The sequence below is a fragment of the Miniopterus natalensis genome, chromosome 1, assembly GCF_054644295.1.
Source record: "Miniopterus natalensis isolate mMinNat1 chromosome 1, mMinNat1.hap1, whole genome shotgun sequence".
In the NCBI taxonomy this organism is placed as follows: domain Eukaryota; kingdom Metazoa; phylum Chordata; class Mammalia; order Chiroptera; family Miniopteridae; genus Miniopterus; species Miniopterus natalensis.
This window is the reverse complement of record NC_142081.1, coordinates 162,445,126-162,469,961: the sequence shown is the minus strand read 5'-3', so window position 1 is coordinate 162,469,961 and position 24,836 is coordinate 162,445,126. Positions and strand designations below refer to the sequence as shown.

The 24,836-nt window shown below is 39.0% G+C and overlaps 1 protein-coding gene and 1 pseudogene across 1 annotated transcript; one reads left to right on the top strand and one right to left on the bottom strand.

Annotated features, from left to right (window-relative positions):
• Positions 1-3,943: 3,943 nt before the first annotated feature.
• On the top strand, positions 3,944-5,116 carry CABS1 (calcium binding protein, spermatid associated 1). The gene has a single exon (XM_016207087.2). The coding sequence runs from the start codon at positions 3,947-3,949 to the stop codon at positions 5,114-5,116; it is 1,170 nt and encodes a 389-aa protein (XP_016062573.1). The 5' UTR covers positions 3,944-3,946.
• Positions 5,117-17,770: 12,654 nt separating this feature from the next.
• LOC107532642 (large ribosomal subunit protein uL4 pseudogene) lies at positions 17,771-22,382 on the bottom strand (annotated as a pseudogene).
• Positions 22,383-24,836: the final 2,454 nt, after the last annotated feature.

The window sequence follows — 24,836 nt, the reverse complement described above, 5'->3', positions numbered from 1 at the left end:
TCAGATAAGCAAGCCTTTGAATTAGAGAACAGATCAAATAATTCCTTTTTTAAATGAATGTATTTTTATATGCCTCTAAGAACATGTGTGTCTCATGCACAATATGCCACAGTTTCTGCTTCAGACAATCTATCTAAAAAGGCACCCCCAAACTTTAAAGTTAAAGAAAATTGCCAAGATGTGATTCCTAGGCAGGAAAACAAGAATTCTGACACCAATGCTATTGCTCTCAATTTTTTTGATGCTAATGCCAATGCCCGAACACAGATCCCAACTCACTTCCTAGTTGATGCCAGTAATGATTTTCCTTCTAGTTTTTCTGACAAAATATCTGTGGGGGAAAAAGCACCATAAATGGTGATGATGACAACACAATTCTCTCTGAAGTCCTTGACTTAGGAAATAAAGTAATTGAGTATTCCCTTTTTGAAGACACAAAACCCATAGTTGATAGCAGGATATTAATTATACTTTTAAAAAACAGTGATAATATCCCCAGGAAAAATATATCACATACCATTTATAAGACATTTATACCCAGGAGAGTAAACACTACCATATCTAGTATATCTGATTTTACTAAAGATAAAACATGTATAGCTGCAGTAAATTTTTGTTTAGCTCAGCTTTCCAGTGATGACATCTCAATGTGAGTGAAAACACAGAAAGTGCAATCAACACAACTCTTACTTTCTTTTATCCTTTGAAAAAGATGTCTGCCAATATGTCAAATGCTCCTGTCATCTCCACTAAGAACAAAAATAACGTTGGCCATTATAGCCTTCCATCATCAGAGAGTGTCATGCCTCTAAGACATATCTATGGAACTACTTCAAACTCTTGTCCTAACTTCTAGTGCCCCTAGTAAAGAAACTGCAGCCCCAGACTTGTAAAAGGTACAAACCTATATTACCCAACAGTATTAATATTAGCAGCATCAAAGCCTGTGCCTACAGACTCACCTTACTTCAGTGAAGGAATTGTCTCAGAAGGGCAAAGTACTAAAAGTCAAAAGGGTCAAAGGCTCTCTGCCTTAGTCTATACTGTTTCCCAAGCTGATTCCATTTGTTCTTCAGACAATGTGGCCAATGTCAAACTTAAAACATCGGCTACTGTTGTCACCAAGAACAATTTTTTTTTATATTGATGCCTCTGGTAATCAAAATTTAGAACCCAAGGAAAGAACCATGAAGTTCTCTACACTTTTTCCTAATGAATATAGTAAACCAAATTTGTATTACACAAAGGAAATGACCAAAGCCTCTACAGTCAAAAACATAGCTACTGAATTCGAAATGAATCACCTTACAGATGTAAATGTAATAATAATGTTATCCAGGTAGAAACAAACTCTCCAAAAGATGTTGTCCTAAAGCCATATCTTGTAAAGAGAAATGTCATTGCTGATAATAAATCAATCAATAAAAATTATAACAGTGTCTTGTAACAGTTTATTCAACCTTTCACATACACAAGGATTCCCTCCCAGATGGATCTGTTCAGCCACTTTATGGCTGGAAACTCAAACTTGCTTAAAGAAGTAATCACCATTATTCCTACTGATGAAAAAGACTTCATCTTACATGGAGCTCATTTCTGTAGTAGAAGGAAATTCTTTGAAATTTAATGTAGCCAATCTCAGAGCAATAGATACCGAATTTCAAACTTCAGAAAGCACAAATGCTCCACATGAGTCCATTGTTGAGATAAAAAAAAATTACCAAGGTTTCAATAAATTTCTTTCATACCATAAGCTAGCAAGGAGGCTGAAGTCAGCCCATTCTTTAGGCCGGTATTCCTCAGTCACAGATAGAAAGAGTTACACCAAAGGATATCCCTGAGGAGCTTACCAACCACAAAGCAGGCATGAAGGTCATGACAGACCTGGCCATAAATGCCATCTTCCCTGAAAACAAAGAAGTCCTGACCCCAAAGGCCAACACATTCTTCAATGACAATCTCCTTACCCATGTACCCAGTATCCCAATCACCGAAGGGGAAGAAGACAAAAATGGGGATGTTGGTAGAACCATTTCTCAAACTGCAATTGCTCCTCTTACTTCCTTGGCTGTTTCTGAAGGTGGGAATTCTTTTGTGAATGAAGATACCAAACCTGAAACTTCCTCAGCAACTGCATTCCACTAGCAATCACAATCACTTCAATGAATGTTAATAACTGTTTTCTTCAATAAATTTGCAAAATCCAAAGCTATATAGACTCTTTCTAAAATAAGAATTCCAGTGTCCATAGGAGAAGATGATATCATTTCAACTGACACTTGTAAGCTGGGATTAAGTGCTCAAAAGATGAATGTTTTATTCCTTATTCTAGTTCTATTCAACATAAATATCAAGTATTCCAAGGTAACTTCTGGCAGCTATACATACAGCTAACACCTCCATCTTTTTCTCTTTTGTACAGAGAAAAATATTCCCTCTATAGGACAACAAGTCTTCTTTTCACATCATGCCTTATCCTGAAGTAAGATTTATAAACATGAGATGAGAAAAAAAAAATAGAAGTTAAAGAACCTGCCATTAAGTTAGTCGACCCAGATAATGCCTTTATTTTGAGATTTTCTTTACTACAGCCAGAACTAACAGTATTTCTATTTAGCAATAAAGAATCTGTGCCTATCATTAACTGGAGACCTCCCTATCCTGATGCTGACATCATTTCCTATATCAATAAAGATATTGGAGCCCTCAATAGTGACATCCCCTTGAAGCAAAAATATTTCTGGAGAAGTTGCCCATATCTTTAAAATGAAAAATGTCTATATTAAAATCTATCTGATATTACTACAGAGACTGGTAATATAGCTATAGGTGACCAATAACTAAGAGAAGACACTGTACATTTTGAGGCTGAGTTCATATCTAAGAAGAAAAAGCATTTGCCTTTGAGATGCAAAATCCACTACTCTCGGCTGATGTTGCTGTCCTTTTTCAGATTTAGTTGTGTCCAAGTCTAAAAACTCTCTATTCTAATGACACTGGGGGTAAAATAACACTAGACTACAATCTCCTTTCATCTAATTAGCTAAACAGTAAGGATGATAGTGAAACAAAATGATAATGACTGATATAACTAACATCATTAGAGAAAACCCTCCCTCTGAAATTGAGGATATAACTCCCAAGGCCAATACACTCATTCCAAATACTGATCTGTTTCTGGGTGATTTTTTACATACAATGCCAACTCTCTGCCAGAAAATTCTTTTGGGGTTGAAATAACACTCTAAAGAGAAACATTCCTAAAGAAATTAAAACTACAAACCCTGACATTCTCTCTGTTATTCAAGAAAAAGTAAGAATTACAATGAAGAAAAATCTTATTTTTTATTATCCCTACTGTAAAAGTGAGAATTCCCTCTCTGAAGAAGAGAACTGAAATTTCACTACCTAATTACCTCTGCACTTCACTCACTGCTAAACTGCCATTAATTTTTTAGACATTTAAATACATAAATCGCAAGAGAAGATGCTTCACCTCAAAAGACCCTTTTACTTACTTGAAAGAAAGGCAACTTGAAGCTCATGCTGACAATCTTGGGACTCCCAGAGTTGCCCCCATTTGATGCTAAACCCACAAAATACCTGGCAGACTCTGCGATGTCTGTTTCAAGTGACATTAACTCCGCATTGGAAGGCACACCCTTTCTAAGGGAAACTGTGAGTTCCTTGCTATTGAAATACTGGGCTGTGAACAAGGATTCCATAATCAGAGAGGACTCTGTCTTTTTATCTAATATCAATACTAGGTGCCCAATCAGAGCACAAAAACAACCTCCAAGGGAAGCCAGTGCCATTGGCCCTGTGGTTGATGCAACAATCCCTGTGATGACCAATGCTTCAGTCACTATAGTGAATACCACTCTCCTGCCTAGGGATACCTCTGGGCCCAGAGAAAGACCTGTGAGTGTGCATGTCACTTTGTCCCATGGCTGAAGATGGTTTGCCAAAAATTTATTCTCACCCTCCAACAGAAAGCAGTAAAACAGCTGAAGCAACCATTCTCTTTGGGACTGACAACACTATATCTAAATCAGAAACAACTATTACTTCAGAAGGAGACCACATTACTTCAGTAAGTGACTATCTGCTTGAATGTGATTTTTCAACGATAGACAACAACCTTCCATCTCCAAAGGAAAGACTAAATTCAGAAGATGATACAAAGCCCCATATTATTAAGTCATCAGACCAACTGGAAAAAGAAATTACCACTCTGACCGATGCTACAAACTCCATGGTTTATGACTCTATTACTGAAGATTTCCTTCCAGTGAAAATTAGTAATCTCTCATCACCAGTCACTTCTGTTTCTTTAATAGATTTTTCCACTGATTTGGCAAAAGAAGATATTCTCTTGGATACCATCGACCCAGGAGATAAAGATGTCTCTGGCTCACTAAAGAAAAGCACTGCCAGTGTTACTGGCACTCCAGCCCTTCCAGATAAGAAGGAAGAACCTGATAACAATTATAGCTCCGCAGTTAAATCCAACACCAGTCCTGATGAGGCTTTCCAGATCACTGACTCCTCTATTCCTGAGACTGAAATCTCTCCCCCTGCTGAAAAAACCTTCACCACTGTTCCAGACATAACTGCCCTTACAGAAGAGCAAATAGCTAAAATTGACTTAGTTCTTCCAGAAAATGACCCCAGTGCTGTGTCTAAACTGACTGACTCTGATGAGGAAAAGTTCATCACTGTGTTTGAACTTACTACCACTGCCAAAAGAGGCAAAGATAATCCAGAAGATATTCTGCTAACTGATGAAGAGTCTGTGGGTGGAGTTGATATTTGGGTGGAGAGAGGTTTTACCAATGAGGTAGAGAACCCTCCTGTTTTGCTTACTGCTATTGAATCCAGATATGACTTCGTTGTTTCTAAACCAGTAGCTATGAACCTCATGGAAGATTCATCTCCTACAGCAAAAGAAGATTTGACTGAAAATAATAGAATGGAATCTGTAACTAAGGCTACTGAGGAATCTTCCAAAACCACCCCTGATCCAGATGACCCAAGCCAAAAAGAAAACACTTTTACAACTGATATGGGTGTCTTTAAACTACTGAAAGAAGAACCAGATGAGTTCCTGATTTGAAAGCAATAGCCTAGACAGCCAGTTTAAATTTAAGAAGTTTGTCCAGCAAGCTAAAATCTTAATGAAAACAAGAATGTGGGCATTTAAGGCAAGTATTGGACTTAGAAAGTGCAGACGCTTAGGAATAGAGGTGATGCAGCAAAATATGTTTTTGGAAACTTGCAAAACTCGGCAGTACAAGAGTTCCCCTAGTATCACAAAGTTTAATTGAGTTATCCAATAATTAATTATTTTAATATAAAATCTTTAATCCTGGCCTTCAGGGGTATGAAGAAAGAGCAATGAAGAAAGCTCACTTTCTGCTTCATTTAATGATTTATGTCATTTTAGTTACTCCTCAATTGCATAATTTACTGTGACTTAGAGATGAAGAGAGTAGTATTAAAAGATCAAAAATGCCTATTCTAAACAGATTTTTTCATTAGTATGCAACCAATGATTGCTGTTTATTAAAAATAATAACAAAAATCCTCACTCATCTAAGAACTGAGGCTCTTCAGTAACTGTTTTGTACCCACGTGTAAGAAACATAACTATTGAAGGTTTCTAGAGTCTTGCTGTATGCAAATTACAGAAAAATGATATTTTGCAAATACGTACACTTGTCAAAAATACTATTGTATATAAATGTAGGAATCAATTTAATTTTCTTTCTTTAAAATGTCTTCCCTGAATTTTGTCAATTTTTTTCAGGTCTTACGCACTGATAGCACATTCTTCTCATGCTTTGGTTAGCAATTCAAGGACACATATCTTCACCCTTTTCTGACATAGACTTCTGAAAGTCTGTTTTCACTTTGCTAATTCTTCAATAAATCTTGGCAGCAACTGATTTACTGTGTGTAGGTGTGTTTTATATTCTAATACAGGATTCTCAAGTTAGGAGGGATGTAAGTAAGATGAAAATCTCCTGTTTGTTGAAAAAATAACCTAGCTTGGGACACCAAGAATAGAATTATTCTATACAGATTCATAATTTTATTGTATATTAAAAAAGCAAAATAAAAAATGCTGGGTAAATAGTAAATGGTACATATGGGGTAGTTGGGAGAGGCAAGGATTTACACCATTAGGAAGACTATAAACTAGAATAATTATAATAGTATGTTACAATGCAGAAACATTTTAACAAAAATTTAGTTATATGGTAAAGTGGACTTCAGAACCATGGGATAATGTAGTTAATTAATCTTGCTTTGACAATTGAGTATTAGGGAGGGGGGGCATCAAGCTAGAGTGCTATTTAAAACCATACTCTAAAATAAATTTTATATGAATCAAAAGCTTAAAAATAAAGCATACAAAAAGTTAGAAGGAAACCTATGTGTATACTTATCCAAGTGGAGTTGAGAAATCTAAGCACATAAGAAATGACCAAAAATATTAATAGATTTGACATCACAGTTAAAATTCTATACAAAAGAAAATTTATATAAAATTAAAAATTAAATGATAACTAGGGGGAAATAATTTCGTTATACAGGGCAGGGAAGTTGTCTCTGAGAAAGTGAGATTTGAGCTCAAGATTGGAAAATGCAGAGCTGGGAACACAACATATCCAAAGCCCCAAGGTTAAAAATGGCTCCTGAGTCACAAGATAACTCTACTCATAGTTCCCTCTAATACAAGATACCTCTGTCCAAAGTTCCCCTCTGTCCTAATGTAACCTAGTGTAATGCTCTCAGCCCACACTGTATCCCTTACCCACAACTACTCCTATGTTGACACATAAAACTCTCTTCCTAACTTAAGGAATACCTGATGTCAATATGAAAGAGAGGGAGAGGGAAAGGGAGGGAAAGGGAGCAAGAGAGCGAGAGAGAGAGGAGAGAGGAGAGAGACTGAGTGAAGTTTCAAGACAAAAGGACTCAAGAACACAAAGACAGTGTGTGGTATATGGGCATTGCTTAATTCTTCTACCTATTGCACATTGAAATAAATGATACATGAATTAAAATTTGAGTCCGCAGTCCATTTCCACAACACTACTGGTATGTTCTTTTGGATTTCTCACATATACCCCAAAGATAACAGAAGTCTTAAATGAAATTGGCACCCCCTTCACTAAACTTTCTTCTTTTCTAGTATTTTCCATCTTAGCAAAAGATACCATCTGCACAGTTGTTCAAGCAGAAACTGGTATTCTTCCTTTACACTTTTCTCTCATTCCCTACACCCAATGAAAACAAAGTTTTCACCTATGGGCCCTCAGGAATCCACTTGCCTCCATTCCCACTGCCCCTTCTTTATCCCAACTTTTATCAAGCAAGAGTCACATTTTATAGCAAAAACTAACCATGCCACTCCCATCTCCATACTCAAAATTCTCAGTGACTGTACCAACTTTAGGATAAAGTACAAAATCTTCATATTTGTCAGATTCTCCACAGTGGGGACACTGCTTACCTATAAAGTCTTAGGATATGCTGCTTCTGGTCATTTTTCACTCTTAAATCCCAACTATATAGATCTTTGTGTGTGTGTTTTTAAAGTATCAAGCTGTCTTCTCTCAGGATCATTAAACGTGCTATACTCTCCCTGAGTCATCCCCCTAAATGTCACTTCCTCCAACCATGTAGTCCCCTGTATTGTCTGTCCCATCACAATGCCCCGGGGAACACAATATCTTGGTGTTTTTTTTTCAAAATTGTCTGTTGTGGGGGGTATGGAGGGATTGAGCAAAAAAGAGAGTGAACTCATATACATGGACAGCAGTGTGGTGACTGCAGGGGTGGGGGGTGGAGGCAGTAGAGGGCATAGAGGGGATAAAAGGTGATGGGAAAAATTAAATTAAATTAAATTTTTTTTTAATTTGTCTCATATTAATTTCCTAGGACTAAGTTAACAATTACTACAAACTAGATGGCTTAAAACAATATAAATTGATTCTCTTTATAGTTCTGAAAGATGTAAGTCTGAAATTACAGTGTCAGTAGGGCCTTGTGCTCTTTGAAGTTTTGAGGAGAAGTCTTTCCTGGCTTCGCTCTACCTTCTAGTGGTTGCTGACAATCCTTGACATTCTTTGGTTTATAGACTCATCACCAAAATCTCTGCCTCCCTCATCACATGATGTTCTCTTTGTGTGTCTCTGTGTGCAAATTGCTCTCAATTTATAAGGACACCAGTTATGGTACATGGCCTCTTAATCCAGTATGATTTCTTTTTAACTTGGGTATATTGGCAAAGACCCATATCTGAATAAGGTCACATTCACAGGTTCTGGGAGTTGGGACTCTAATATGTTTTGGGGGTGATGGAAAAGATATAACTCAACCCATAACATCTGTTGAATACTTATCTTCCCTACTATATTTTATGTTTGGATAGTTAAGAAGATCCCATAATTTATCATCAAAACCAGAACACTTTTCAGACTAAAAAGAGGCACTATTAATAACAACTCTAAAACAACAGGAATAAAATAGGATGGCCTGAGTAAACATAGCTAATCATTTCATTCCAAGGGAAGGGATCATATTCCCCTTGTCCACTGCTCAACCCTGAGAGCTTTGAACATAGCAGATATTCAATAAGCATGTTAAATGAATGAATAAATGAAACTGAATAATGATTTTATTTATTAGGCTACAAATGCTCTCAGAGGAAGGATGGTATAAACTGGATACGTAAAGATAAATATGAGTTTACCAGGACAAGAAGGGGATAACTGGTTTCAAGCAGAGGGAAGAGAAGGGGCAAAGACCCAGAACATAAAAGTACTTGGTGTGCTCAGTATTGCCATAAGGTTGGAGCACAATGGGTCTGAGAGACAGTAGCAACAGATATATCAAATTGTGACTGACACTATAACCTTACAAAAGCAAAAACCCAATTGTGTCCGACCATGTGTATTAGTCAGGATTCTCTGGGGGGAGGGAAGAAAGGGGGGTCAATGATATAGATGATACATAGATAGATGGATGATAGATAGATGATAGATAGATATAGATAGATGATATAGATATAGATAGATAGATGATAGATAGATAGATGATAGATATAGATAGATGATGATAGATAGATGATAGATGATAGATGATAGATGATGATAGATAGATAGATAGATAGATAGATAGATAGATAGATAGATAGATGATAGATGATAGATAGATAGATGATAGATAGATAGATGATAGATAGATGATAGATAGATAGATAGATAGATAGATAGATAGATAGATAGATAGATGATAGATAGATGATAGATATAGATAGATGATAGATAGATGATAGATAGATGATAGATAGATAGATAGATGATATAGATAGATGATACATAAATAGATTATATAGATAGATGATAGATAGAAAAATATAGATATAGATATAGATTAGATAGATAGATGATAGATGATAGATGATAGATAGATGATAGATAGATGATAGATGATGATAGATAGATAGATGATAGATGATAGATAGATAGATGATAGATAGATAGATAGATAGATAGATGATAGATAGATGATAGATAGATAGATGATAGATAGATAGATAGATAGATAGATAGATAGATGATAGATAGATGATAGATGATAGATAGATAGATAGATGATAGATAGATAGATAGATAGATAGATAGATAGATAGATAGATAGATAGATAGATAGATAGATTAGATAGATAGATGATAGATAGATAGATAGATAGATGATAGATAGATAGATAGATAGATAGATAGATAGATAGATAGATGATAGATAGATAGATGATAGATAGATGATAGATGATAGATAGATAGATAGATAGATAGATAGATAGATAGATAGATAGATAGATAGATAGATGATAGATAGATGATAGATAGATAGATAGATAGATAGATGATAGATAGATAGATAGATAGATAGATAGATAGATAGATAGATAGATAGATAGATGATAGATAGATGATAGATGATAGATAGATGATAGATAGATAGATAGATAGATAGATAGATAGATAGATAGATAGATAGATAGATAGATAGATGATAGATGATAGATAGATAGATAGATAGATATAGATAGATAGATGAGAGAGAGAGAGAGAGAGAGAGAGAGAGAGAGAGAGAGAGAGATGATAGATAGAAATAGATATAGAGAGGTTTTCTTAAGAAATGGGCTCATGTACTTGGACAGACTGGCAAGCTCAAAATCCATATTCCAGGTTGGTTAGGCTAGAAATTCAGGTAAGAGTCAATATTGCAGCCTTAAATCCAAAATCCACAGGGCAAATCAGTAGGCTTAAAACTTAGACAGGGTTTCTATCCTCTTTTATAGAAAACTTCAGTCTTTGTTCTTAAGGCCTTCAACTGGCCATCATCCACATAATGAAAAGTAATCTGCTTTATGTAAAATCAACTGATTGTAAATGTAATCACGGGGAGGAATAAGCTGGCAGCCGTAGGTAGCAGCTGCACCCACCACCTCCCACAACCACATCAAAATCACAACTAAATACAGAACCACCGTCACTCAGAGCCTCCTGAGATCTGGCTGCACAGAAGCCCCACAGCCAGGGAGCTGAGGAAGCACCGAGACCAGTGGGAAGCGGGCAGGTCAGGGCTGAATCCCGGAGATGTGGCCTGGGGCCCACACCCAGTGCCACGGGTTAAACCCCGGAGGGAATCTCGGCGGCGGTGGGGGTTTCCCAGAGGGAGGGGTCCCAGCCCCACATCGGCCCCCATCCCAGGGCTCCAGGGCCGGGAAGAGACGTCCCCACAACTCCGGGCTGTGAAACCAGCGGGGACTGTCCCTGAGGGTCGCGGAGGCCGCGGGAGCCCCAGCAGCTCCTCTAAAGGGCCCGGCACGGACTCACTCGGACGCTCCCTCTGAGCCCAGCGCCGGGCAGCAGCCTGAAAGGACCCGGGACACTCGGGGGGGAACTAACCTGCCTGAGATCCGGGCGAGAGGCGGAGGGGCAGCTTCCTCCCAGGCAGAAGGGCTGGTGGAGGCCATGGCTCCTGTGGCGAGTCCTCCCCGCACACAGCCGGCAGGCAGGCGCCATGTTTGAGTCGCCAGCACCTGACTCCCACCTTCGGCCCCGCCCCCTGATTCCCGGAGGCCCCGCCCCTCCCCACCTGCAGCTCATCCGGGCCATTTCCAGGGGCTTTTCTGTGCAAGGGGCCTCTCGAGCCTCAAGCTTAGAACTTTCCTAAAATCTCTCAAACAAGCAGCAGCTGCCCCATGCGGCTTGATAAGTGGCCCCAGGCCTGACACTAGCGGCAGCTGCATTGGCTCATAGCTGGGCCTCTCCTGGGCACCTCCAAGCCCAGCACAAGGAGCAGCCAACTACGGTTTGCGTGTAGCTCATGCTGGGGGGCCCTGGGCAAGGCACTGGCACAGGGTGACTTTGCACCTCCCGGGAGGCCCCAGAGACAGTGCACCTGGTGGTCAGACTCGACCACGCTGGATTACAGCCCTGCCACATCCAGGAGTGACACACTCAAGGGGCACACTTGGTGAACACCAAAGCCCCACTGAAGTAAATCCTGCTCCACCGGGGTGTCTCCAGCACAGCAGCTCTCTGGCTGTAGCTGCAGCTGGTCCTCGTAGGTCATTGGCCTGGGGGTCAATTCCTCCCAGTGATGTCAACAGCAACCAAGTCTCAGCTACAACAGGACAACACACAGCCCACACAGGGGAGCACCTGGAAGGCCCAGCTCAGGTGACTGGGGAGGCTGAGCCACTGGGCCCTACAGGACACCTACTACACAAAGCCACTCTACCAGTCCCAGGAGACATAGCAGCTCTACCTAATACATAGAAACAAACACCTGGAAGCAGCCAAAATGTGGAGGCAAAGAAATATGTCACAAAGAAAAAAACAGAAGAAATTTCCAGAAAAGGAACTAAATGAAATAGAACCAAGCAAGCTAACTGATACAGAGTTCAGAATTTTGTTTATAAGGATGCTCAAGGATCTTAATAAGACTATTATGAAAACAAGTGAGACCGTGGCTGACCTAATAAGATACTTATCAGAAACGAAGGCTACACGAACTGAAATGAAGAATAATTTACAGGGAATCAACAGTAGAGGAGAGGATGCTGAGAATCAAATCAATTTGAACATGAGGAAACAAAAAACACCCAACCAGAAGAGCAAAATAAAAAAAAAAGAATCCAGAAATATGAAGATAGTATAAGGAGTCTCTGGGACAACCTCAAGCGGCCCAACATTTGTATTATTGGGGTACCAGAAGGGCAAGAAAGCAAGAAAAAATAATGACAGAAAACTTCCCCTACCTGGGGGAAGAAATATACTTACAAGTCCAGGAAGCACAGAGAGTCCCAACCAAGAGGAACCCAAAGAGGCCCACAGCAAGACACATCATAATTAAAATGCCAAAGGTTAAAGACAAAGAGAGAATCTTAAAAGCAGCAAGAGAAAAGTAATTAGTCACCTGCAAGGGAGCACCCATACGACTGTCAGCTGATTTCTCAACAGAAACTTTGCAGACCAGAAGGGAGTGGCAAGGAATATTCAAAGTGATGAAAAACAAGAACGTACAACCAAGATTACTCTACCCCGCAAAGCTATCATTTAGAACTGAAGGTCAAATAAAGAGCTTCTCAGACAAGGAAAAGCTAAAGGGGCTCATCACCATCAGACCAGTACTATGTGAAATGTTGAAGGGTCTTCTTTAAGAAGAAGCTAATGAACAAAAGAATCTGACAAACTAAGTGGATCCAGAGACATTGATGCATGCAACAGACGGTCATTTTTTTTTTTTTTAATATATCTTTATTGATTTCAGAGAGAGGAAAGGAGAGGGAGAGAGAGAGATAGAAACATCAATGATGAGAGAGTCATTGATTGAGCCCACAACCCAGGCATGTGCCCTGACTGGGAATCGAACCCCAATCGCCTGGATCCTAGGTTGATGCTCAACCGTTGAGCCACGCCCAGCTGGTCCAGATGGTCATATTTCAGAAGGAAGAGAGAAGGGGGTAGAGGGTGGGAGGAGATTGACCAAAGAAGTTATATGCATATGTGCATAACCCATGGACATGGACAATGATGGGGTGAAAGTCTGGGGAAGGGGTGGGAGCAAAGTGGAGGGGGTCAACTTGAGGGGGGGGGGAATAGGACACCTGTAGTGCTTTCAACAATAAAGATAAATTAAAAACAAAAACAAAACAAAAATAGTTATTCCTTTGCCCGGATGGTATGGCTCAGTGGACTGAGCATCATCCCATGCACCAAGAGTCACTGGTTCGATTCCCTGAGGGCACATGCCCAGGCTGCAGGCGCAATCCCCAGTCGGGGGTGTGCAGGAGGCAGCCCATTGATGTGACATCAATGTTTCTCTGTCCCTCTCCCTTCCTCTCAATAAAAATCTATAAAAACCTTTTTTTAAAAAAAATAAAAATAATGTTAATCACATCTACAGCAATATCTAAACTAGTGTCTGACCAAACAGCTAGGTACCATAACCTGGCCAAGTTAACGCAAAAAATTAGCCATCATCCATGTGTAGTAATTTGGGTTAAAATTTTGCCTAACAGCTCATATTTCCTCGCCTAGTTTCACACTTTTTTGTTTGTTTGGTTGGTTTGTTGTTATTTGTTGTTGTAGTTGTTTGAAGAAACTAAAAAGAATGTGAGGGAAAAATGCTTTGATAAAATGTTGGGATAAATTTTCTGGAATCTTCGAATGACAATATACATATAAAGTGTTCATGGAGTTCCGGGAACTCTAGGTACTAATGCTCTGGGTAACAAAAGTTTTAGGCAAGGGGTAAATATATTAATTGTGGCTTAGAAAGATTATTTTGATTAAAAAAAGTAAAAGTTGAATTGGGAAGGTAGAGAAAGTAAGGGGCAGAGAAACAAGAAACTAGTAGGAACCAATAAGAATAATTATCAATAGATTCCAATACTTATCAGTGTATTATATTTATACTATTAACTAGAATGAAAATAAAATAGGCACAAGCTCAGCTACATAGCCTCCTTAACAGGAAAATTTATGTAGAAATTTGAAAGTTCACATATCAACCCAATTCGTCATTGTTCCTAGCCAAGTTGGCTGCCTTTCTTTAATGAGAGGGAGCATCTTGTGATTAGGAATTCTCACATTTTCTCTCATTCTATAGAATTTTGGATTAGATTTAATTTACAACAAAGTCCGAAAAGGAAAGGAAGCTCATATATATTCACTTGGTCAAAAGCATTATTTTTCGCCTAAATTTATGCCAGGAAATCTAGTTGATAGGGACACAAAACTACCTAAGACAGAGTCTGTCTTCTTCACTATAATAATAAAAAATTCTCTTAACATAAGTTAAACATCCTTTAAAATATCTTGATCCAATGGAAAGGAAAAACTGGAGATAAATTTTGGTTAAAATGCTGGCTCTTGAAACTGTGAGCTAATTACTTATTTTCTCAAGTCTCATTCTCTTCATGTACAAAATTTCTTTGTATGTGAAAGCACACAGATCTAGGTCTGCAACTTAATCTAGATTTTAGGTTGTTTTCTTAAAAAATGTTTTAAAAAGAATATGAACAAACTGAAAAACAATAACCAAGGAGACACTGTGTCCAGTGCCCTCAAATTCACCTTCAGGATAAAAAATCTAGAGATCCTCATCTGATCTTCAATTCATCACCAAGTAAATTAATGCCAACATACATCACAGTTAACAGCTAACTGAAAGAAAAGCATCACAAATCCCGATTACCCACCTGTAGACCTTCCATATGTAAATACACAATGCTTTCCCATCTTGCTGGTGATAACATTTTCATGAAAAGTAAAACTTAATTAACATCAAAGTAAGTGTCAAACTACTACAATGCTCACATTTTGTATTGTTCAATAACTAACACACTTCTCCTGAGCAAGGTAATTACTGTGGTGCATAACATACCTTCTCTTACAATTTAAAGAGTTATTATTGGTCTAATGGTAACAAGCATATGAAAGGGGTCAAAATGGTTCATTAGTCATCTTTTTCCCATTTTTGTCTCGAAAAGTCAAGAAAGAATGCAACTTTTGCAGCTGCCTTCCAACTACTAATGTTTAAGTTGAGCTGATTTTATAATCTCTAAAATCTAATATTCAGGAATGAAGTAAAGTACTTCACCTTAAAAAGCTAAAAGTGAACACAAAAGAAGCTACCATCTTCAAATAGTTTCTGCCAGCATAGTCTACAACGTTCATACATACCAGCAAGGCAAATATAAACAGCAGTCTTAATTATGAAAATGTTCAATAGACCTAGAGTTTGTAGTCAAGTTTCACTAATTATTACTTTGTTAGTAAAATGTCAAGTTAGCCAAATGTTAAGTAATAAGCCTTCTCTTTTTCTGATGCACAGATAATTAGCCTTGATGTTTCTGAGAAAAATGAATGAACAAATGTCAATTCTTGAAGATTATACCACACCTTGTTTGTTTCAGGAAAGAGATGAATTAGCTCAGACTCAAATGCTAAAATAATAATAATATTTTGTTTAACAACAGGAACAACCTAGGATAAAGGAGAGGGGGGAAATCCTTTTATAAGGCGTGAATCACCTGTACTCGTCCAGGTTTCAGAAGCTGAGGCAAAGCAGACATTCCTGGACAAGCAGAGAGAGGATCCCAGTTATGGTATCATTTTTTAAATTTCAAAGACTTAAACCAATTTTCTTTAGACTTTGATTAAATCCAGTTTCTAATCAGTGTAATTACTATGACATCTCAATCTCTGTTTTCCACAGAGTTCTCAGACAATGCATTTGAAAGGAAATATACACTTAAAAAAATGGAAATGCTTTAACAAAGTCATCAGTCTTTGAGCTTTATCCACTTTTGTTAGTAAAATGTTAATAATTTCAGTAATCATAATAATAATAAAAATAGCTTGTACTCTGGAATACCAAATAGCTTTAAAGTGAACCTTTTAAATATAAATCAGTATTTTAGTTTTGTGATTATAAAAATGAAAATTTTTCAGCAGTAGAAACATCTATTGTACTAAATTATACAAGAAATAGGGCCTAATATTTTAATTAATCAATGTTTCCATTTAATGTATCTCTTTTATTACAAAGGGAAAGGCATATAAATATATAACTGTGTCTTATATTTTGCTTGAGATTATGACTGTTTCACATGATGAAAGAAATATTCTTCAAGCATTGGGGTGTGACAATTTCATCAAATAAATTAATCACTTAATTTTAAAATTAGAAAAATGGACCTCAGATAGGTTAAGTAATGTGATCAGAGTTTGACAACTGAATGAGGGTCAACTTTATGACTATTGATACAGTCTTTTTTTCTCTTAAAATCAAAAGGTGTCCTATTCAATAAAGGAATTGTTAAAACATAGTAATTCCCCATCAATTATGATGTGGTTATCACGTTTTTAATATTGTAACACAACGATTGGAAAAGCGGACACATTTGAAGTTGATATTTTATAAGTATAAATAACTAGCTATTAATTCCTCTACTTAGCTAGTTTTCTTGTTAGAGAGAGAAATTAGTTGAGTGAATAGTGGCCAAAAATATGGATTCATTACTGAAGTGTGATATATAAATGCAAAATTATGAATAAAAAATAATTGTATAATAACTGCAATTGAAGAGATTTAGGTTTGGTTTGGTTGGGTTTTTTCTCATTTCCTTTGGGTAAGAGAATTCAGCAATAATGATCATATCAAAAATGTTTAGCAGAAATTTCAAATTTCTAAAAGTTACTCATAAATAATAAAAATAATACTGATGACAAGATTAATAAAATATTTCGTCTAACTATACTCATTTTAAGTTATGTTAATATTTAAATTTCCTGTCTAGCGTATTTCCTTTATGTGTTGAAATTATAAAATCAACAAAACATCATTAAAAGGTATGCTTTTTTTCATGTTTCTCACTGCCTTTGATCAGGTTTTTATTCAAAATTAAAATCCAAAGTGATTTGGCCCTTACGAATAAACGAATTTAAGTTCATGCCACAGGCTTCTTTTCCTCTGTGGCTTCTTTTCCTCGGGCTCCTCAGCTGCCGGCTTCCTGGCAGCTGCAGCCCTTTGTCCCCCAGGGGCGCCTGCCTCACAAAGCAGCGCCTCTTTCCCTGCCCCGGGCTCCCGGCCCGGAGCCCCCCCATCTGATGTGGCCTCTGGCCCGCTGCTGCTTCAGCCCCGAGCCCCCCCCATCTGCTGTGGCCTCTGGCCCGCTGCTGCTTCAGCCCCGAGCCCCCCCCATCTGCTGTGGCCTCTGGCCCGCTGCTGCTTCAGCCCGGAGCCCCCCTCATCTGATGTGGCCTCTGGCCCGCTGCTGCTTCAGCCCGGAGCCCCCCCCCATCTGCTGTGGCCTCTGGCCCGCTGCTGCTTCAGCCCCGAGCCCCCACCATCTGCTGTGGCCTCTGGCCCGCTGCTGCTTCAGCCCCGAGCCCCCCCCATCTGCTGTGGCCTCTGGCCCGCTGCTGCTTCAGCCCCGAGCCCCCCCCATCTGCTGTGGCCTCTGGCCCGCTGCTGCTTCAGCCCCGAGCCCCCTCCATCTGATGTGGCCTCTGGCCCGCTGCTGCTTCAGCCCCGAGCCCCCCCCCATCTGCTGTGGCCTCTGGCCCGCTGCTGCTTCAGCCCCGAGCCCCCCCCATCTGCTGTGGCCTCTGGCCCGCTGCTGCTTCAGCCCCGAGCCCCCCCCATCTGCTGTGGCCTCTGGCCCGCTGCTGCTTCAGCCCCGAGCCCCCCCCATCTGCTGTGGCCTCTGGCCCGCTGCTGCTTCAGCCCCGAGCCGGTGGCCCTCGGCTGGGAACGGCGCTCCAGTTCTTGGTCTCGGCCTCCGGTTTAGCTTCACCACGGTTCTCAGGTTCTCCAGTGGACCCTTCTTCAGGACTCTGCGATGAACTGTCTCGTGTGGTGCTTGGAAGTCTCTGGATCTCTGGGCCTTTCAAGATTCTGCGAAGGTCTGTACTGAGCATCTTGTGCATGGGGAGGTTGTGGTTACTCTTGAGGGAGGCAGCTTCAGGCCAAGTGCCACACAGCTCCTCCAACTTGCAGAAAACCTTCAGTCCAAATGCGGCGCGGCCCCCGTGCCCACCGGGAGCTAGCTCCGAAACGTCCAGTTTGCTCGCATTAAGCAGAGCAACTCCGGGGATGTCTCGAAGGCTTTGATGATACCAGTGTCCTCATTGTAGTGATGCCAGGTCCCTGCGCTGGATACAGGACGGTCTCTCATTTTGCCCCTGCCAGCTCTCATCCACTGAGAGGCATGACCATACCGAGGCCATTCCAGGCCTCACGTTTCTTGAGGAGCAGAAGAGCCTCCTTGGCTTTCTCATACCCTTCAGCTTTAGCTTCAGCCTCTAAGGGGAGCTCAGGGACTTCCTCAGCACGATGACCTTAGACGTGACCGTGCCGTAAGGCGAGACAGCCAGGGCAGCGCCCATGGCGCGTCACCTCTGTGTTATGCTCAGTCTGCGGCGCCCATGGGACCAGGTTTCGGCTGGTGCGAACACGCGGCCCCACAGCATGTTCCCAAAGGCGCCTGGGCCGGAACCGTGAGCCCCACGGCCTCAGACTCTGGCCGTCGGGCCGCAGCTCTGCAAGACCCAGCGCTGGTTGGATGACCTGCCGGTTCATTGACAGGGTAGGATTATTTACTGTTTTTGAGCACGTTGGTGTGAACAAAGTTCACAGTGTCTGCTCACATGGGAGCCTTGAACACAGCAGACAAAGTGACATTTTTGCCAGGTGATCCCCCTTCTGGAGTACACTATGTCAGTGGATGAGCGCAGCCACGGCTTGGAGAGAAAGGCACGCTCCTCTCAGCCCGGTGGTTCCCACAGGAAAAGCCACAGAAATTTTAGTAACAGAAAATCCACACGTAAATTAAAACATCGTACCACACATTTTAACCTTTGCTTATGTTTTTCTGTTCTTATCTATTTGGGTCATTTAGATACAGTGTGGTATTAAACTTTCTTATTATAACACAAGCATTTTTCAAATTATCAGTATCCACATTTTTCATTTTAAATGTTTTTCCTTTGGTTAAAATTCAGCAAATACAAAATGGTATTTCTTTTATTTTCCCACACTAGTGAAGCACCTCCTGTTGCCTACTTCTAAGGTAAGACCCTAAGACAAGATGAAGGCTCTGATTGTACTTGCGATCATTTTGACTTTCACTACCTGCTTCTTGGTAAATATCATATATCTTACAAATATTTATTTTCGCATTTAGTTCTTAATCATAAAATGTACAACTATTTCATTGTTTTATGTAAACAAAGGTTTATACTGCACACATGTTATTTTAATTTGATTTTTGCCAAAGACCTTAATTTAACTTTCTCCGAGATCTTGTTTTGACCTTGGGATTCAAGCAATAATTTTCCCCCCACATATTGAAAGTCTCTAGAATTCGCAACATTTGTAAATGGGACACTGTAATGTCATGATTTTAAATTGTATGTTCTGATTCTATCTGTGCAGTAGTATTTCTGTTTAGTATTTAGTCTTTATTAGGCTCTCCCTAAAGAAAGATATGTGAAGAAAATAGATTATAAGGAACACTATAAAATACACTTGAAACCATATAAAGGATTTAACATAGATAAAATTAATTAAGAAATTATGAATCTGATCTATAACTTCCAGTCAAGAGCACGTGCTTGGCATCCTCTAACATTTTTTTACTTGTTTACCTAACACTTGCACCTAAATTACATTATCTAAGGGGTAAATTACGTTGACTAAGGTTTATTGCTACAAACATAATCCGGTATCATTTTGTGAACTGGCAATGTCTTACAGGCTCTGCTAACTATGGAAATTGCCTCTTCCCCTGTTCTCCCATGCTAAAATATAGCAAGGAGGGTTTTTATCCATTGAAAATCCCTGTTCTAGAGCTCTTTGGATCGCCGATTTTTCTCTCCCACAAAAGGCAGTCTGGTTTCTCCTTACACCAATTTATAAAGATGTTGGTTCCAAGTGGTCTCCAGGCTTGGCACCTGAGGGAACAGTAGTTATTATGATACAAGAAGCCAAATCTAGCACTACCTGGAAACTGGAGACTAGCTCAGCATACCCATGAGGGTGAGGGAGAGAAACCCTTCTGCTGAAAGATCTCCAGTAAAAACTGATCACCATCACCCCTTGCACTATGTACACTGTAAACTGACAGAAGTTCACTCCCATTTAATGGTGACACTCACAATTCTAAAACTGTGTTCAATTTCACTCATCCCAACCCAACCACATTTTATTCTCATAAGTAATTTATAAACAGTGTCCTTAAAATGCCAAATATGCTCTGAGTCTAATTTTTTAACATATATGTATTCTTCATCTCATTTTAGTCAGCTGTTCCATGTAAGAGAAAATTCCTCGGAGAAGTAAGTTTTATCTATATTTCTGGTGATCTTTTTACATTTTCATTCATAATCAAAAGTTATTTATTTCTGAAGAGTTGATAAGGTACAATATCTGTATTTTATTTGTTTTTATTCCCAACCTAAGAAAATGTTGAGGGAGCCAGGGTCACCCAATGGGAATAGCTCTGTTAGCACCAAAACCTTGCCTTCCGTTGCCTGCCTCTTAGATATGTATTAATCCACAATGGGAATAGGAGAGCTTAGCACATGAAAAGCAAAGTTTGCCCAGTCTTCAAAACTATCTACATTTGTTCAATGTAAATGTCTTTTGTTTTATAAATGTTAATGGCTTTTTAATAAGGATTGTTTCCTATGGTCTCACAAGATGTAAAAATTAGTTTCTTTTCTCAAAATGAATGCCTTTTAATAGAAAAGGAAAATTTCAGAATCATCTGGACTTTTCAAAATTACAAATCTCTATTTCCACTCTGCCATTTCCAATCGCCATGTCACAGTGGAGGCGGGGCGCACAGTAGGAGGTGCTGCCTGAAATGCTTGCGTACCATCCTGTTACATCCCCTGCTCTCTCTTTTCCCCATCCACGTACTAAAAATGAATCCTGAAGAACAAAACAAAAAAACGTACCCTGCTTCTTGTTGTTGTTGTTCTACCATTATCCTGCTTCTAATACAGGGGAATAGACATTGTGTAGGTGTAGTGACCCAAATTGTGCTGATATTTAGGGGGAAAAAAAATAATTCCAAACGTACCTTGAAAGTTTATGAAAATTTCAGCAACTTATTTCTGCTTCATTTTAAAGTCAGGTATCTGACTGTTTCTAGACTTTTTCACTTTGAGAACTAATGTTTCATAAAAAGGCGGGAAGAGTATCCTATTTAAAATCCCAGGATTAACTTCTGCCAGGAAAGATAAAATGAGAGGTCAGGGCCCAAATGGAAATTCTAATGGGATGTCATGTTGAAAATCTAAGTAACTAAAGCAAATTAAAGTTGCCCGTGGCGTTGCTGAAATGTCTTTCAAGGGGCAGATATGCAATGACTGATACAGGGTGCCACGTGGATTTATGGAATGCGCTGCCAATCTCATATTTAGGGGTCTATGAAAGAGAGCAATGCAAAACTTCTATACTCTCCTTTAACTCTCTTTATTGAGAGAAGTAAAGTGCATTATGCTCTTTTCCAGGATGGAAATTAGGACAGTATGTCCCAAAAAGTTCTTCGTGATACAGTGAAACACTAGTATGAAGAAATGCTACACAAACACACACGCATGCACACACTCACACACACACACATTTCCTTGGTGAAGTTTGGGAAATATTACATATCCTTTGGATATGCTAAAATATTCACTGGCATATTAACAACTCTAGTAAGTGCTGGAGTAAAAAAAATGTTTATTTTATCCAAATATTTTCCATAGTTGTTTGAGTACCAAATTTTTTTTCAATATTGTGCATGTATTTATAGAACACATTTTGGGAAAATCTATAATAAAATAATTAGGCTTTGAGAATAGCAGAGATAAAGCTTACTTCATATTTCCCTAAATGTCATAATTCAAAGCCCTCTACTTGGTGGGTACAGCCTTTAAATTACTTACGGATGAAGTTGGAATATTTGCACAAATTTAAGTGATAATATAGACATATATTTAAAGACTGACTGCAGGCTAGTTTATGCCTCTCATCTGTATACAAACAATTGTTTTATTTTGTCTCTCTTAAGCTTAGTGAAAGTTTCAAAGAGCATTTTAATTTATTTAAAGAAAAACTTTCTAAGAAATTACGAAGCTACTTTGAAAAAATTGGACCATCTCCTGGGACTCCAGCCGGTCACCGTGGCTGTCCCGAATCCCACAGGGGCCTGACAGCCGCCGGCCCCGCTCGCTGCTGTAGCCCTCAGCTCTGGGCACCCCAGCCGCCTGCAGTGCTTCTCCAGCGGTCATTCCCAGCACCCCGGCCCCCGCACCCCCAGCCTGCGCGCCCGGCACCGCCCCGGGGGCACCGACTGCTGCTGACCGCAGCCAGCGCTGCAGTAAACCCACGGCTCTGTGGCTGCACGTGTCCCAGCCACAAGGGACAAAGGCAAAGCAAGGTAAACAATATTTTCCAAAATACTTTCTGACTGAGTGAGTGACTAGGAGAAGTGTCTAAGCACTGCAAGGCCAGGTGGTGGTTTTTTGCCTCACCAAAGAGAAAGATAAGCTAATAGTTTCTAACTCTGCCAAAGGAATGATAAGCCCTCACTTCTCTTTTATTTCAAGAACTAAATTTGGTCTCCTTGAGTGGACAGGTTCTACCTATAAAGCCAATGTTGACAGATTCTTACAAAAGAAAGAAACAGTTGAAAGGTTCACCAAATGTGTGTGTATTTTGACCTTAAGTTCCCAATGCTGAAATGTGTTTTATTTTCCTGAAATAATCACTCTTAATTAAGGTCTTAGTAAATAAAAGTTAGTTTATACTTAAAAGTTTATTAAATCCCAGAAAGTGTGCATTTGAAATAGAAAAATGCTCCCCTCACTCTTTCAGGACTTATCACCTCTAATAAGGCAGAAAAGGAAAATTTTTTTGCAAATGTTACAATGAGACTTGAGAATAGAGATATAAGCTAAATCGCAACCCATAGAGGAGCTCTCTTGCTATAAACACTAACTGAAGCACACACATCATGATTATCACATGATCCTCAAGAAAGAATATTGAACAGAAGAATATCAAATATTTGTTCCTATTTCTGAATATTCTCTCACCTTTTCAGTTATTCCTAATTATGACTAAATGAGAACAGTTACTCTAATTATATATAATATAAAGATCACAGTGGAATCCTTAGGAAGGTTCTGATGCTGATATTGTGCTAAATCTCATCCTGTACTGAATCTCACTTAATATCCACAGCAACCCTGTAAAGCAGATATCATTGCCTCCTTTCTAAAGATGAGGAAACTGAGGTTATGAGAATTTGTTTGGCATTCCAAAAGACCACAAAGTATAAACGACAGGCCAGTCTTCATACTCACATCTATTAACTTCAAGGTTCCAGCTCCTCATGTCCTACCCAGCATTTTGCCATTTTTAAACAATTGAGAAGGAAGAGACCATGTATTCTTAATTAATGCTTTGTGGTGTTTTGTTTTGTTTTGTTCATGAAAAACAATATTGATGTGTTTGTGATCACCTTCCCTCAGCATTTTAGTTTTAACAAAAATATTTAAAAAGATACAAAAATAAAGGGATGCGGGTTCTTGCTGATTCTTCTTTAGCTTTGCTATACTGTAAAGAATTTAAAAGATAATTTATGCATTTGATCACATGTATACTGGTCTCTTGATTTCTCTGTAGACTGATGGCAATATTACCAGCACCTTTACTCTTTCAGATGACTCTGTAACACACAAAGTACTTGGGGGGGGAAGTAAGTGCTTCCAAAGCAAAAACACCAAAATTGTTTGAAGTCACCCCATATAACATGATATTAAAATATTACAAATATTGGAAATGAATTTTTTGTTTTAATATAAAGTACATTTAGTCATAACCAAATAATTACATATATATGATTTTTATAAAGTGTAAATCTATATATACAGATATGTATAAATAAAATTGCCAACATGATAAAAGTTACAAAGAAGAGGTACCAATACACTCCTATCTTCAAAGAGATCATAGTCAAGTAGGACACATTTTCAAAAAACATAGAAAGAATTAAAAAGTTTAGTTTCTACACATCTACATATATTTACTTCCTGAACCTCAAACGCTATGCTTTTAAATGAAGAAGTACATTCTCTAGAAATTATTCCACTGAAAGTTTGTACCATTTTCATGAATCACTGTATCCAAATATATATTAGATCAATTTCTAGTTGATAAATTCATCCAAGTGATTCAGAAAAAAAAATTACCTAGATCTAGAACAGGGAACAGAACAATACAAATATAAGAAACTCAAATGCTATTCCTCAAAGATTCAAGTAGCAAAGATAAAAACAAGACAATTAACTAAACAACTAAGGAACACGTAGTAAATATCACATGCAAGGCACAAACAATAATAAGCAAACAAGGGAGAAAGATATTTATTCCACTTTAGGGGGAGCAAACACAGAAAACTGTAAGGGATAAACTAGTGTAGGAGACAGAGATCATCACATCTTGGTGCAGGTGGGTTGACAGTGAACTCACTACCTAAAGAGACACAACCTAGTCCAGAAAAAATAAGAATTAAAGGTCAAGGATGCACATAACCATGATGAGGGCCATAAAAAAATGATCCCCAGTATGTGACTTTCACTATGCAACTTCAAAGAGGAGATAAAAAAACAAAGAAGGGAGTGATGTCAACAGGCAGCAAATTGGTAGGAGGCCCACTGCCAGATAAAAGCACAGCAAAT

Bases quoted from the DNA above. Each gene is read 5' to 3' on its own strand.
- CABS1 (XM_016207087.2), top strand. From the start codon at position 3,947: ATGGCTGAAGATGGTTTGCCAAAAATTTATTCTCACCCTCCAACAGAA.